Source organism: Sinocyclocheilus anshuiensis, unplaced genomic scaffold (genome assembly GCF_001515605.1).
Source record: "Sinocyclocheilus anshuiensis isolate Anshui unplaced genomic scaffold, SAMN03320099.WGS_v1.1 scaffold308, whole genome shotgun sequence".
Lineage (NCBI taxonomy): Eukaryota > Metazoa > Chordata > Actinopteri > Cypriniformes > Cyprinidae > Sinocyclocheilus > Sinocyclocheilus anshuiensis.
Window position 1 is genome coordinate 1,168,865 of NW_015558619.1, and position 17,392 is coordinate 1,186,256.

The 17,392-nt window shown below is 31.2% G+C and overlaps 1 protein-coding gene across 2 annotated transcripts in view; it reads right to left on the minus strand.

Moving 5' to 3' along the window:
• LOC107680511 (filamin-B-like) overlaps positions 1 to 17,392 on the minus strand; it is a 115,408-nt gene that overhangs the window by 51,614 nt on the left and 46,402 nt on the right. For both annotated transcript variants that reach the window (XM_016476412.1, XM_016476411.1), the window contains exons 8-18: positions 10,467 to 10,604; positions 9,869 to 9,995; positions 5,492 to 5,628; positions 5,177 to 5,370; positions 3,881 to 3,994; positions 3,644 to 3,787; positions 2,154 to 2,277; positions 1,908 to 2,068; positions 900 to 990; positions 619 to 788; positions 378 to 495 (exon numbers count right to left, since the gene is read on the minus strand). In XM_016476412.1, coding sequence (XP_016331898.1) covers positions 378 to 495; positions 619 to 788; positions 900 to 990; positions 1,908 to 2,068; positions 2,154 to 2,277; positions 3,644 to 3,787; positions 3,881 to 3,994; positions 5,177 to 5,370; positions 5,492 to 5,628; positions 9,869 to 9,995; positions 10,467 to 10,604 — 1,518 coding nt within the window. The remainder of the gene's footprint in view (positions 1 to 377; positions 496 to 618; positions 789 to 899; positions 991 to 1,907; positions 2,069 to 2,153; positions 2,278 to 3,643; positions 3,788 to 3,880; positions 3,995 to 5,176; positions 5,371 to 5,491; positions 5,629 to 9,868; positions 9,996 to 10,466; positions 10,605 to 17,392) is intronic.

The following is a 17,392-nucleotide window of genomic DNA, read 5'->3' on the forward strand; positions in this document are numbered from 1 at the left end:
AATAAATTAATTAATTAATAATTTAAATAAATACACAATTATCCAAGCCATCCACTGAAACTTGGATTAAAATGGAGATATTTATTATTAAACATAAATATTACTTAAAATAAAATAAAAACACAGCTTTCCAGGCCACCCAATTGGACCTTGGAGTAACATTTAAATATTTATTAAATAAATAATTAAATAACATAGCATTGCATAAAACAAAACAGGCCATTCAATAAATAAACTGCTTAATAAATAAATAAACATAAGATTGTCTAAAATTAAAATAAACAAAATACAAAATTTTCCAGGCCATCCACTGAAACTTGAATTAAAATGTACATAGAATGAAAGAATGAATGATATATTTTTTTTAAATGACATACGATTTTCCAGGCCATCCACTTGGATCTTGCTAAGGTCCAGCGGAGCCGTGACACCCACAGCGAAGGGGCTTTTATAAATAGGGTCTCCACCAAAGGTCACTGTTAACACCATCTCTCCCTGAATTGGTACAGCAAAGCAGAATGATGATGCCAGAAGATAAATACTGAAAGATGTCCCTTTCACCAATTTGAAATCCTTGAACTGCTTTTAAATGCGTGTTTCTCCATTGCAGATCCCTACCTGCTGGAGCGGTGTGTATTTCACAGTGTGGGAATAGTCATAGTTGTCAATGATCTCAAAGTCTTGAACGGGCTGTCCTTTATTAGGTCCAGAAAACTGCACGTCCAGCGGAGCTTTGCCAGCTCCTTTGGTGTAAACAGTGAAGTGTGTTGGTTTTCCACTCTCCACACCTGATGGTACAAAGATGGTACAAAAATAACTCAATGAGACTCAAAAGTCATCAAATTAAACCCAGATTCTTGATAAGGTCAAACCATTTATCATCAAACCAGACAAAACACCTGCTCGGGCGAGCCCTGGTCCCTCTGCTTTCACTTTGGAGGCGTCATGTGAGGGATCCACTTTAACACGGAACGGACTGACCGGGATTTCCTGAAACGGATCATTTAAAATGAAAACACCATACTTGGAAAGATTCAGAAATCATATTTTCTTGGATTAAAATTAATGAATGAATGAATGAATAATATTGTCAGGGCCATCATTTTGGATCTTGCATTAAAATATGAATAAAATATCAGAAACTAAATAAATGAAATAAAAACTACAACACAATTCTTCAATTGACTTGGATTTTTCTTTAAAATTAAAAGAAATAAATAGCTTTAAAAAAAACAAAACACAAAAAAAAAACTATGACACAATTATCCAATTGGCCTGGATTTTGAATTAAAATAAGTGGCTTTAAAATAAATAAACAAATAAATAGATTAATGACCTGATTTTCCAATCCACTTGGATTTTGAATTAAAATAATGGCTTTAAATAAATAAATACATTTATGACACGATTTTTCAATCCACTTGGATTTTGAATTAAAACAATGGCTTTAAATAAATAAATACATTTATGACATGATTTTCAATCCGCTTGGATTTTGAATTCATTAAAATAAATATCTTCAAATAATAATAAATAAAAACAAATACATTTATGACATCCAATTTGTTTTATCCATCTGGATGGCAAATTTAAAATAAAATAAACAAAAACAAATAAATAAATAAAATACAATTATAACAGAATCGTTCTGACCATCCAATTGTATCTTGCATTTAAATATAAATAAATAGTTTAAAATAAAATTATAACATGAATTTCTAATACATCTGAAAAATAAATGAGTATTAAATAAATATAAACAAAATTAAATAAAAATAAAAGAATAAATACATTTATGATACTTTTAAATGATTATTTCAGGGCATTCCATGTTAAATGAAAACACCATATTTCCAAAGACTGGAAAATGATCATGTTTTCTATATATCCCTGTGGTAGTCACTCACTTGATCAGTAAAAAGCACTTTGATCATGAGGCGTCCGGCTCCAGGAGGAATGTATTTGACAGTGATGGTGTCATTGGCATTGGGAATGATGTCAAAATCAACATCCTCTTCCTGATCACTGATAACATTAGCGTCACACTTGATTCCGACACTGACGTCACCTGAAGAACCACCAACACAAGACACACCGTGTGTAACTCACATGAAATAGCACTGAATTTAGTGAATGCAGTAAACGTGCATTACCTTCTCCAGCTTCAGTGCAGTCCACGGTGAAGTGTGTCGGTTCATGAGCCTTCAGTCCGCTTCTCTCCACTCCTGGGCCAAACACCTTGACTTTGTGAGGGTGGCTTCCCTTTCCGACATTCACCTAATGGAATAAAGCCTCCTGAATGTTAATGACAGCAAGTAATGCAGACTTCATTGCACATTCTGAGAGAATAAAAAACAATGCAAAGCAAGCCTAAAAACATCTGATGCATTTTCAGAGTGCAGAAAGGATTATTGAAGATTATTTGAAGCGTTTACAAATGAGTTATTTTTCCAAGATAACCAGGAACATGCAAATAAACGCAAACTCACATAAATCACACACAACAAACATTCAAACATTTAGTACTAGAATTTATTAAATGCAAAATTTTTAAATCAAACACTTATTGCATAAAAGTAAATGAAAAGTCCCCTGTATCTGTAAATATAAACATGTTAGTACTCAGTTTCGAAAGCTGCATTTTTCCAGAGTTTGACATTGTGAAGTGTTTGCATGATCAGTTAAGTAAAAGCAAGCTGCATTCTTTAAAACTGCGCAGTGAGTTTGTTTTGTGAAATGGACTGTAAGGACCACAAAAGCATGAATACAGAGTGACATATGAGCAAATGTTTACTCTGAACTTTTTTTATAATGGAATAATGCTTCAATTCATGTGTGCATTTAACAAATACTAATATTAATTCAGTCAAACTTATTTTGGCCTTCATTCTTTATTAGTGAATATAAATAAGTTAGTTCTATATTAAATATTTGCTCAAGTTTGAGAATATTTTTTCTTTTTTAACTTCTGGAAAAAGCACCACAAATCACCATTTTGCAGTCAAAGCAGTCAGCGTATAATACTATAATCTAATACAATTTCATACTGTGCAAAATCTTTGGAAACATTTAAAAATCACTTAATGTTACAAACATACTGAAATGTATTTGGATTTTGTGCTTTTGCATGAACAGAAATACTCTAAGCAATGATGGATAATTCTCTTAATTAGAAATAAAACAGAAGAAAACAAATTGATTAAAAAAAATATGAAAAATAATATGCATTCAATTTGATAGGAGTTTTTGAAAACGAAAAAAGTTTTTGAAAACAAAAATACAATGCTTTTGCTCACCCTACTAATCTTAAGAAACATGTAATGCAATTACAAACGAATCAACTAAACATTTTGTAAAACAATGTGCATTTTGCCGTTTCATTCCCTAAAGCCATATCACCAATGCAATCTCTCATATTCCGCATTAAACTCAAAGCGAACAGCTGAAATTATCTGACAGTATAGCAGCGGCGCTCCATAACGGAGGTGGTTATGATGATGACCGGTTTATATTGGGCTGGTGAAGTGTTAAGAGCATGAGCTGTAGTTAGTGTGATTAGTCGCTCTAGTGTGTTAGTACTGACAGCTGAAGGCTCCTTTGAGTTTGTGATAACGGTTCTGCCCTCGGTCTCGGTCGCTCTTACCCTGAAGGGGCTGTTGGGAACACTGACGCCTCCCCAGGTCACGGCCAGCGTGTGTTTGACGGCCGAGGTCGGCGTGTACGAGCAGGAATACACGTGATCCCCATTGCTCTTCACCTTCATGTCGATGGGGACTCCATCTGCATCCTGGGAAAACAAATGAAGTCAAATGCAACATGGGTGAGTTCAGTTCAGACTGGTTTGTGTCGCTCACATTTATTAGCTGATGCTCGGCCGAACCTGTGCGATGATTCCCAGCGGTCCGTTTCCGGCGTCTTTGGCCTCGACGGTGAACTCCGCCGGTTTGTTTATGACACAGCCAGACTTCTCCAGTCCTGGTCCATAAGCCCTGACCTGCAAACAACCACACTTGTGAAAAACAAACGTGCCTAATAGCCTAGTAAACGCACAAATGCAATGTCCTTTTTGCAATAACAATACAATAATTTGTATTTGTTTAATGCATTTTATTTTTCTTTGTTCTGTTGCTATAGGATGTTTGTGCTTTTGCAGTAACAGAAATACTCTTTAAGCAATGATGGATGATTCTCCTAATGAGAGACAAAACAGAAGAAAGCAATAGATTAATTGATTTAAAAACAAGGCATTGAATTTGAATCTAAATTACGGATTTAAAAGTAAAAAGTAAAAATAATTAAGTTTAAAAATGTCAATTAATAATTTAAATAAACAAATTACAATAATAAGAATGTTTTGAGAATAATAAGAAATATTTTTCAAAAAATTGCATCACATTAATTGATAAATTGTTTTAATAAGTCTTATTCAACAGGTTACATCATTATTGTAATAATTTTAAATTCAATTTTTTATTATAATTTTATAAGCTTTATAAGTTAATTTTACAAGTTGGTACTACACATTGCCACAATTTACATATTTTATTTTAGAAATATAAATAGTTTAAAAATAGCATTGCATTTATTGTGAACTATATATATATATATATAAGGGGTGTAACGGTACACAAATATGACGGTTCGGTACGTACCTCGGTTTTAACGTCACGGTTCGGTGTGATTTCGGTACAGCAGGGGGAAAAACTAGAGAGAGAGAGAGAGAGATCTCAACAGGTTATTATCATAGACATTTTTATTTCTATTTTTTCTTATTTACTGCAACTTAAAGATTTTATTTTAAACTGTGGCAATGCAATCTAGATTTTAACACTTATATAAACTAATTACAATAATAAGAACCTTTTGAAAATTGTAAGACAAATAAAAAAATATAAAAATGTATTGCATCAAATTAACTGTTAATAAGTCTTAATATTCAACAGGTTATATCATTAATGAAATATTTTAAATTCAATTTTTCAGTTTTTTTTATAAAATACATTTTAAAAATTTGATTACAAAAAATTACAATAATGCAACTCACTAATAATAATTACAAAAACCATCACAAAAAATATCCTAGGACACATTACAATAATAAGAATTTTGGGGAGAAATGTCATGAAACTAATGTCATTTCTTCTATATGATGTATATTTTCCACTGCCTCATGTACCTGGTTAGGATTGTTGGCTTTGTTCTCAGGGACGATGTAGGCCATGAAGGGACTGTCTTCGATGTCTTCATCATCACACATGACATGGACGGCGTATTCGCCCGATTCGGTGGGCCAGTACCTCACGTTACACGAGCCGTCGTTCTGATCCTCACACTCGATCCGGGCCTGAGACGGACCCTCGATGGCGAAGCCTACAGCAGGGAAAGAATTTACATAACAGGCTGAGAAAACATTTTGTGGATCCTGATCTAAATGTGACTACTGTGTGATAAAATGTGCCACGTGTCTGATCAGAGGACTCTGTGATCTCACCGAGAACTCCAACATCAGTCCCGATGGATTCAGCCACAAAGTCTGCAGATTTTCCCACAACGCCTCCCTCCAGACCCGGACCCCACGCTCGGATCTTCTGCGGCCCGGCCTCAGGGCCCACCTGAACCTCAAAATCACTGAACACAAGAAAACAAACGTTATTCGAGATATATGTACAGTACAAGTTCACGTCCAGATAACATTTCACTCCAAAATCCAAATAAATCAAATAAACCATATTTTGTATAACAAAAATAAGCCAATTTGAGGACCATTATTTGTGAAGAAAAAGTGATATTATTTACAAAAAAATTAAGGAATAAAAATAGGAAACTATGGACTTAAAATAAAATAACTTTTCATAATTTTTTATTATTTAAATTGTTGCAGTGCAATCTATGCAGATTTAAAAATTACAAAATAAAAATATTACAAAATTATATATGTACAAATAAAATAAAATTACAATAATTACAAAAATTTACAAAAAAATTACAATGAGATAAATAAAAAATAATAATAAAAAATGCAAAATGCAATGCATTTATTTCTATAAACTTAAGTAAATTTTTTTCACAATTAATGTAACGCAACTTTTAACACATTTAAACTGTGGCAATGCAGTCTATGCCGATTTAAAAATGTACAAATAAAAAATTAATTAAACATTTAAATGAAAGCAATTACAGAAATGAAAAAAATGTGGAAAAAATTACAATTTTACAAACACAATAAAAAAAAATATATATATATATTGAATTTAAATAATTTAAACAGAGTGAGAAATCACTGTTAAAAATAATAAATGATAAAAAATAAATAAAAATCATAATGCATTATTATAATAATGATAATTTTGGGGTAAAATGTGCTTAATTGTCATGAAAATAATGTGAAATTACAGAAAAATTTTATGCAAAGTATGTGTTTAATTTACTCTTCTTAATTCGAGGTGAAATAAGACCAGATAAATTACTATGAAGGTCAGCACAGCTTAAATGTCAAAATGCCATTATGTGTCAAACAAGCGCACAGCTAAACACCTTATTTAACCAAACACGTGTTAACCTGACAGCTTCGATGTCTCTAGTTAGTGAGAATGTTCCATTTCCAACACTCGGACTCTACGTCAGCGGAAACCTCCCATCAGAGAGAGTTTGTGTTAACAGAAGAAACACAGCGGGGAGAATATTTCACTTTAACAGGGGTCACGGCTCCGCTTCCCTCCGTGTGTGTGTCTGTGTGTGTGTGTGTGTGAGGCTGACGTCCAGGTGAACAGCAGGCCGATTGTCTTCAATGCAGCCTGTCTCCTTCACTCAGCCATTTGGGCTCCAGCAGTGCAGCAATCTGATTGGCCGATCCGGCATGCATGTGATCACCAGAAAGGCCACACACCACGGCATCTTATAAAACCTCCACCAAATGCGAAAAACACTTAAAAAAGGCATTTCTGGTGCTGCAGCAGCTGCTTTCTAACACAAAGCAGCATGTTTCTGCAGAAGCGCATCTGTCAGCAGCCGTCGTTTGCGTTCCTCAGTCTGTTAAGTAAGATGTTTACTCTATACAGTGTGACCGGCCGTGTCCCGGTGGTTTCCAGAGCTCTGACAGACTCGCACAGGAGAGCCTCCAGTCGCACACCAATGAGTCTGTTTGGCAGTGCACACCACCTACATATCAAGAGCAAAACCTCATCTACAATTACAATCATAAAATCATTCATGCTGTGATAGATCAGCATAGATTTGTTTTTACTGGAAATTCAAACCAGGTATGTTTTATATATTATGCACCAGTGTTATTTCAGTTTTATATACAATACTATTATAGTATTTATTACTATTTTGATTTAGCTTTTTTTAAATATTTATTACAGTTTTAGTAATTTTGGTACTCCGACTCAAGCTTTTTCATCTAATACTTATATTTTTTCTTTTTGGTTTAATTTTTTTCTTTTAACATTTCTATTTATCTTTCATTTATACTTATTTCAGTTTTTCAATTTGAGTACTCCAATCTTAACTTAAACTTATTTTTCATCTAATACTTCTATATTTTTATTGTATTAGTTTTATTAAATAAATATTTCTATTTACATTTAATTTACATTCATTAAAGTTTTTGTATTTTTAGTACTGCAAATTCTTCTTTTAATTTCAAATTTATTTTTTATCTAATACTTTATTTTATTCGTTTTTATGTGTTTCTATTCTATTTAGCTTTAAATATATTACAGTTTTAGTAATTTTAGCACTAACTTTTTCATCTAATACATTTTTCATCTAATACATACATATTTTATTAGTTTATTAAACGTTCTATTTATTTAAATTTAATATAAATATAAATTCTATTTAATTCTATTTATTCATTTTAGTAATAGTTTTTCATCTAATACTTACACATTTTATTTTATTAGTTTTTAAATTTCTGTTTAATATTTCTAATTTATATTTATTCCAGTTTTAGTAATTTTGTTACTCAACCTAAACTTATTTTATTTCAGTTTAAGTTTTTCATTAATACTCTTTAAAAGTATCTCATTTATTTTTTGTAAATATTTATATTTAGCTTTAATTTATTTTTATTTCTTGTTTTACGTTGGTTTTCCATCTATAATTTTACATATACATTTATATACTTATTTTAGCTTTCAGCTTTATTCAAATGAATAAAAATATTTTAATAGTTAACAATAACAGCACGTTCTGTACTTACTTTAAATATCATTTTGTCCATAATCCAGTGAATTAAATATTTTACAAATGGACGATCATGAAGTATAAACTCTGTCATACAGTCTTACATCATACTCCACATTAAACCCTTTCACATGTACAAACGAGCCGTTTGCAATCAGACAAATTCCCTGATGATCCTTAATGACACAATTTGAACAATAAATCCGGTCTTGATTTGAATCCCAGCACACACACAGATCATCTATAACACAGTCTGTTCTGATTTAGACCAAACACACACATTTACCCCAAGCCTCGTGTGTTTATATACGCTTATGCCTTCATACCCAAACAATCATGATCAGATTCATCCGGTTGGCAGATCTGAATAACACTGATGCAACGAGACACTCAGTACATCTGGAGCCGATCTGTTTCCACCTGTACAACAGCACTGGTAGCACTACAACAAACTCTACCACTGCACAAATCACTCCAAAATCAAAAGGAAAAAAATATATTATATTATATAAACTAAGCCTATTTTACAATCTTTTTATGCATTTAACTGTGAAGAAAATGTGATATTTCCGTAAAAATGAAACACATTTTCTTTAGAATTAATGTGATGCAAATTGTTAATATTTTTGAATTGTCAATCCAGCCTATGCAGCTTTATAACTAAAAAAATTGTTTTAAGTTAGAAATGACAATAATGAGAACCTTTTGAGAGTAATAAGAATTATATAGTTCTATTAAATGTTATTTAAATCATGGCAATGTGTAGCACCCACTGCAGATTAAATGTAAAAAAAATCCAAAAGAAATAAAAATGACCATAATGAGAACGTATTGAGAATAATAATTCTAAAAAATCCTTTACTTTATGCAATGCAAATTGTTTAAACATTTATTTTGTGCAATCCGTAGCACCTACTTAAGATATGCAGATTTAATAAAAAAAATTACAATAAAAATGTATTTTAATTTCATTAAAAACTATTTATGTTAATAATATGCATGCTAATAAGCAACTAGTTAATAGTGACAACTGGTCCCTATACTAAAGTTATACCTATTAATTTATACTGTGGTAATGTGTAGCACCCACTTTAATTTATGAAGATTTAATAAACAAAATTCTAATAAAATTAACTAAAAATATTATTTAAAATATGTATAATATTATTTATACTGTGGCAATGTGTAGTACCCACTTTATACAGATTTTATAAACAATTTAAATAAAATGTTACTTTAATTTAAAAGTAGTTTAAATTTTTAAAATATGTATAATATTATTTATACTGTGACAAAGTGTAGTACCCACTTTAATTTATACAGATTTAATCAACAAAATTCAATTAGAGTAAAATCGGTTTTAATATATTTAAAATATTTATAATATTAATTTATACTGTGGCAATGTCTAGTTTGCACTTTAATCTATTCAGATTTAATTTTAATACAACAAATACAAATTTAATTTAAAATATGATTTATATTATACTATGGCAATGTGTAGGACCCACAATCTATGCAGAAAACAAAATAAACAAAAACAAATAAATGTTTCAACCCGTAAGTTATGATTGGTAGCACTAAAACAACAGAATTCTTGAGCACAATGGAGTGATATGTGAAGTGGCTCTGGCTTTGAAGGTAAAAGCTGCATGAGTTGTAGAGCTGTGATTGGTACCTCTTGGGAATGTGCTGTCTGGCCCAGGTGATGCTGACGGTGTATTTGCCAGGTGTGTGTGGATAGTATTCATACGAGTAAACACCGTCTGAAGCATCCTTCTGTTTCACAGGCTCCTCTAGACCTTCTGCAAGACAGGAAAAACATGAGAAACTTCAACTATTCAATCACAAACCATTAGATAAGAACGGCAGGGATAAAACGCATTTTCCCCCCAATGCATTTTCTTTCCTATGAATTTGAAGATTATGAAGATGAATAGCAGGAGCAGGTTTGCTCAGATTCCACAGAGATAAACTTGTGTCCTGTAAGTCACAGTGTGAACCGGTCAGGTCATTAATCACAGTCAGAGGAGCTGACGCTTGACCTGCTGATGGAGACTGATGTGTGTAGATGATTCATTTCAGCACCAGAGTCTGGGAAACTGTCCCTGCTCACTCCAAATACTCAATCAACATGAAAAAGTGCCATGTCAACTCTTTACTCGAGATTACTAGAGTTTTCATTTTTTGAGTTTTGTAAACTGGTCAAGCGAGCGTCTGTAACAGGAGGGAATGATTGTGTGTTGAATCAACCAGTGTGTTATTTGCTCACTCACTGGGTCCTTTAACGGTGGCCTTCAGATCTCCACTGCCAGCGTTACGGGTGTCCACCTTAAAATCAGCCACCTGACGTACTCTCACCCCTCTGGGCTGCAGACCTCGACCGCTGGCTCGACACGCTCCGGGAACAGACGCTGAAACACACAAACACACACAAGCTGCTGATTTACTGACAATTAATGACAATTATTCATGTGCATGTACTAGCAGTATATATTTTAAGGTCCGAGGCCCATCTTCATGGGGAAAAAACGGAGTAACACAAAATACAAGTTAAAGTAAAAATACAATAAAAATAAACAAAAACTATTTTTACATGCATAATAAAATGTAAAAAAAAATAAATAATAATAATAAATCTGGTAAAATCTTACTAAACCAGTCCTTAAATGAGCTTACTGTGTATTAAAAGTGGGACACTCCAATAAAACGTTTTATTAAATGTGCAAAAACATTTACAATCTATAACTTGCATATTTTATAAGTAAATAAATATGCAAATAAATGTCATTTTACTATAAATTTGTATACATTTATAATACAAATATATTTTAGATATTTATAATCAGTATAGAATATTGTACATATACTAAAAAACAAAGAATACAATTATCTGCATATTTAAAACATAATTACTTTTACGTTACTATTACTCTTATATTTCTAATTCAAATTAAGTTTTTATATATGCAAATGTATATGAGAATACAGTACATGGACCATAAAAGAAAGAATAAAACATGTATTTGCAGAATTAATAAATAAAATATGCAAATAAATATTTTACTATACTATTATATTTATAATAAAAATATTATATCATTATATATTTATAATATACATGCATGTAATATGAGTGCAGAATAGTACATACTATAAAAAGAAAAATTATAAGCATTAAATATGTAAATCTTATTTTTCCTTTAAATATTTATATTTGTAATAAAAATATTACATTATTATATATTTAAATACATAAATACATATTAGGATAGTATATAGCACATAACATAAAAAAATACTTATTTGCATATTAAGCGAATATGCAAATACAATTTTACCATTCCTTTTTATAATTGTAAAAAATAATTTTTATAGATTTAAAATAGAGCATATAATATAGCACATATACTATACAATTATAAATATTTATTTGCATATTTAATTAATACATGTAATATGTATATACACACTCTCTCCTTTTAGTGTATGTAGTATTTTATACTCCGTGTTGGGAAGGTTATGTAAATCTTATTTTTCCTTTAAATATTTATATTTGCAATAAAAATATTACATTATTATATATTTAAATACATAAATACATATTAGGATAGTATATAGCACATAACATAAAAAAATACTTATTTGCATATTAAGCGAATATGCAAATACAATTTTACCATTCCTTTTTATAATTGTAAAAAATAATTTTTATAGATTTAAAATAGAGCATATAATATAGCACATATACTATACAATTATAAATATTTATTTGCATATTTAATTAATACATGTAATATGTATATACACACTCTCTCCTTTTAGTGTATGTAGTATTTTATACTCCGTGTTGGGAAGGTTACTTTGGAAATGTAACAGGTTACAGATTACAAGTTACCTTATCTAAAATGTAATAAGTAGTGCAACTACTGCAATTACTTTATTAATGTTAACTGATTACATTTGATTACTTTTCTACATTTCTAATGTTTTCAACTGTTAATCATTTTCAAACATGTAAAGCAGGGAGGGTTAACCTTACAGAACTCAACACTGATTACTATCACTTTCGAAATCTTTTATCCCTTGTAATAAGATTATAATAATTTAATTTTAAAGCACAGCCACTACAAAATCAGACTTTAGCACCTCTTTTTACTTTGAGATAATTCTGAGGTTAAATACAGATTTAAAACCATAACAAGAAATATTATAATAGCTATGATACTGTTTTTGAAATCAAATCTTTGCATAGCTATGACACGGAAACACTGGCATCCAACAATGGCTTGGGAAAAAAACTATTAATCTTAAAAAAAAAAAAAAAAAGAATATAGGCTACATAAACCCAAATAGGATGTAAACAGATGAAACCCCCTTTGTAATCATTAACATTTTCATAAGTAACTAATTTAATTAAACATTTTTCTCAGTAACTGTAACCGATTACAATTACATTTATTTTGTAATTAAATTACGTAATTTAGTTACATGTAACTAGTTACTTCCCAACACTTTTTTATAATTATATATACTTGTTTTTTTATATATGCAAATAAATACATTTTAATTGTAGAAATTAATACCTTGCTTTATTATACATTAAACTTAAAGACAAATAAAAAAATGTATACTTATTTATTTGCATAGACAATTGAAGAATGCAGTTAAAGAAAATCAATATCTGTCAGCCAATCAGAATCACAAATGTAAAATACATCACGGTATAATGAGCTTCAATCATTCAAAACCCCCGCCTCAAACGTCTGCACAGCCTGCAAATGAAATGAAAAGTCCCTCGGCATAAGAGCACACATACAATTAAACACTCCATTATTACCCTACCATTATACAGTATGGAGTCCTGTAATGTTTCCAGAGCACCAGAACAGAGTCCACAGAGAGCGAGCCAAACCCCACATTCAGTGTAACAGCATCTCTGACAGAGACTGGATGAGGTCTGCTCTCTCTCATTAGGTTCAGATGTGGGAGCCGGGGCCCGAGCCACCAGTGCCACCGAGACACAGAGCTTCATTCACGAGCGTCCCGTCTGACTCCCTAATATACACTTACTGCACTGCATGATCATCAACCCTGAACTCTAAAAATACACCCTGACAGGGGAACAAACCGTTGGAGGAACCGTTTGGTTTCATAAAAATGCTGCAGAGGATATGCATCTACTTTAATGCACTTTAATAACTTAATTCTATTTCCAGCCTTTGCCATTTCTATTCATAGCAGAGTTTTTAGAATTAGGAAATATCAAGAGCCCAATTCCAACTTTGCACAGTTTCGAGTGTTTTTTTTTTTAAGCACATAATGGATGTTTTGGATAAATGCTTGTGAAATGTTTTCCTCTGGCTCAAAAATAAAGAAAGTATGAGTATACAATATAGTATATATACTATAAAAGACAGAATAAAATGTTGTTTATATATATGTGACCCTGGAGCACAAAAGCAGTCTTAAGTCTCACCACAGTGCAACAGTGAAAATGGACCCCTTTCAAACAGTGTCGCGTTCCGAACGTTGTTTAAGTGACATACTTAAATTGCAAGTATTGCAGTATTTAAAAAATTCATATCATAACAAAAATAACACACTACAATAACAATATAACAAACAATAACAAAATAACAATACATTCGGTATGAACCGGTATACCGCCCAGCACTAATCTCAGCCAAATATTGTGCTATCCTAACAAACCATACATCAATGGAAAGCTTATTTATTCAGGTGATGGATAAATCTCACTTTCAAAAAATTGACCCTTATGACTGGTTTTGTGGTCCAGGGTCACATTTAATAAATAAATAAGTATGCAAATAAATGTAATTCTGTTCATGAATTTTATATTTTAATAAAAATTACATTTTATATTATTTATAAACGTATATAATGAGAATACATAGCACATAGACAATTTGCACATTTAATAAATGGAATATGCAAAGAAATGTAAATTCACTCTTAATGCTTATATATTTATACTAAAAAATAGCATTTTTATATTTATAATATATTTTTTAAATGTAAAGTCGGCAACACCAAAGCTCCAAAAGAATTGATTTAAAAAAAACAAACTGTCGCATAGCATGTGACGTTTCGAGCACGCAGGCTCTTCATCAGAGAAATGAACAACACTGATATCCCAATCTTTATAGGCCTACCTCCAGGTGATCAAAGGTCACATGACCGTACAATATTATCGTGATAATAATAATAATACCAAAACAATAACATATCAACCAAGGAGAAAAACATAGAAACAAAAATAAGAAATAAAAATAAATCAAAACATATAAAGCTATGCAAAATACACGAATATAATTCTCAATATATTATTTAATAACATTAATTGATGCCTGCCTAGGTACATAATTACAAATCAATAACCACAAAGCGTTTATTATATGTAGATAGATATCTTGTGTTTAAAGAAATGGACGAATATCAAGGTCCTCATTTAATCCTCTAGGGGACAACGTGTCTAGTGTATAAATCCAAAAGGCTTCACGCTGTAAAAGCAATTTGTTGATATCACCACCATTTAAAGCACATAATGGATTTATAAAGCTCTTTAATTTGCTTGTGAAATGTCCTGAAATGACATCTTGTGCTGTAAAAGTCAAACTATCTGTTCAAAAGCATAAGCTGTTTGTTCTCCTGTGGGTCTTGTTTGGGTTTAAGGCACATGTGGCTGATTTCCCGAGGTCACGCTCATCCAAACCTGCCCAGCACAATCGCTTTCAATCCAACATGATCAACAGCATCCTAGGGGAACACTAAAGCTACCGGCCGTACAAAACCACTAAACCGTCAATTACAGAGGGAAGAAAAACCAAGATGATACCACATTAAAAAGAGAAGTCACTCTTTAGGGCTGCATAATTTTGTGGATTTTTCTGATTGATTCTAATAATAACTAGATTGAAAAGTTTGTAGACACGCTTTAAGTTGGCTTGAAAAAGCCTAGCCAGAAAGTTTTAAAAAGTTTTAAAAGCTTGCAGTCTGAAGGTTTTCAGTTTGAAGTAGTTTGAAATGTAAAAGTTTTAAAGATTAAAGTTTGAATGTTTTAGGTATAAAACATATTGCTAGGGTACCTGGGGTGGTTGCTAGGGTGTTTCTATCATGACTAGCATGTTGCTAACATGTTTTTAAAATGATTAGCATGTTACCAGCATGTTGCTACCATGATTAGCATGCTACTAGCATGTTTGCAGCATGATTAGCATGTTACCAGCATTTTGTTAACATGATTAGCATGTTACTAGCATGTTAACATGTTTTTAAAACGATTAGCATGTTACCAGCATGTTGCTACCATGATTAGCATGTTACTAGCATGTTTGCAGCATGATTAGCATGTTACCAGCATTTTGTTAACATGATTAGCATGTTACTAGCATGTTGCTTCCATGATTAGCATGTTACTAGCATGTTGCTAGCATGATTAGCAAGTTACTAACCTGTTTCTAGCACGGTTAGCATGTTTGCTAACATGATTAGCATGTTACTAGCACGTTGCTAGCAAGATTAACTAGCTATTAGCATGTTTCTAGCATGACTAGCATGTTGCTAACATGGTTAGCATGTTATTATGTTTATAGCATGATTAGCATGCTGCTAGTAAGTTTTTAACGTGATTTAACATTGTAAATTAGAAAAATTCAGCTAAAAACAAGGTAAAACCAGCTGATTCAAAAAAACACTAGAGACCAGTTAAAATTGGCTAAAACCAGCTGATTTAGCAAAAAGCCAGCTAAAAACCAGTTAAAAACAGCTTCTAGCACGGTTAGCATGTTTGCTAACACGATTAGCATGTTACTAGCACGTTGCTAGCAAGATTAACTAGCTATTAGCATGTTTCTAGCATGACTAGCATGTTGCTAACATGGTTATCATGTTATTATGTTTCTAGCATGATTAGCATGCTGCTAGTAAGTTTTTAACGTGATTTAACATTGTAAATTAGAAAAATTCAGCTAAAAACAAGGTAAAACCAGCTGATTCAAAAAAACACTAGAGACCAGTTAAAATTGGCTAAAACCAGCTGATTTAGCAAAAAGCCAGCTAAAAACCAGTTAAAAACAGCTGAACCAGTCAAAAACCAGCTAACAAGAGACAATAAGCTAATAAGAAACGATCATGCAATCCTCACCACATGAGTCAACAATGCTTTCGCGGTTCGGTGTTGAACAGTAAAATTCAACAAATTGTGAAAACAAGCCTGTGAAATCGGCAGCATGATAACGTTTAACTACACGGGAAAATCAATTAAAGTCAACTTCTGTTAAACTGAATTGCTGCACGTTTGGAAAAGCTGTTTCAGAGAAAAGGAATTTGGTGTTTTACAAGGTTTAAAACATTCAGTGACGCACAGATTTCCAAGTCCACAACGAAAGCATGCAGAGAACGGACAAAAACTACAGCAGGAACCAGAGTTACTATACCGTTTACTTTTGTTCCTCAAAATAAAATAAACCTGCACTGAAATAAATAAATAATTTGTCATTTTCGTTTAATATGACTTGATGCACTAATAAAACAAATAAAAATTAATAAAACTATATCTAGACATGTTAAAAAACAAAAACTAACAAAAATGACAACTCAAAACAAAATGACAAACTAAAAATATAAAAATAAAATAAAAACTAAGTCTAAATATCAAATATCTTAATGATACTAGAATAACACTAGCCAAAAGTAAACAGAAATTAATTTATTTTGTTACCTTAGAAATCTAAAACAAAAAGTCATGCAAAAAATTTGCATTCATTTACCCCTAATAAGTGTGAGCTTGTCTGTCGAATTCACAAGCATTGATTGCAAAGACCCATCTAACAATCTTAGGACATAAAACCTAAAAATATTAAATTTTATATAATACAAATGTATATAATATGAGAATAAATTTAGTACATATACCATAAAAGAATTAATAAAATATTTATTTAATACATAAAATATGCAAATAAATGTAATTTTACTATTAATTGTATATAATAAAAATATAACTTTTTATACACTTCTTATATATAAATGTATAACATGAGTATAGTACATGCACTATAAAGAGAAAATATTTATTTGCATATTAAATAAATATGCAAATGTAATCACTACAAATCTTTATATTTGTAATACAGTATATTTGCTCATATATGTGTGTGTGTGTGTGTGTGTGTGAAGT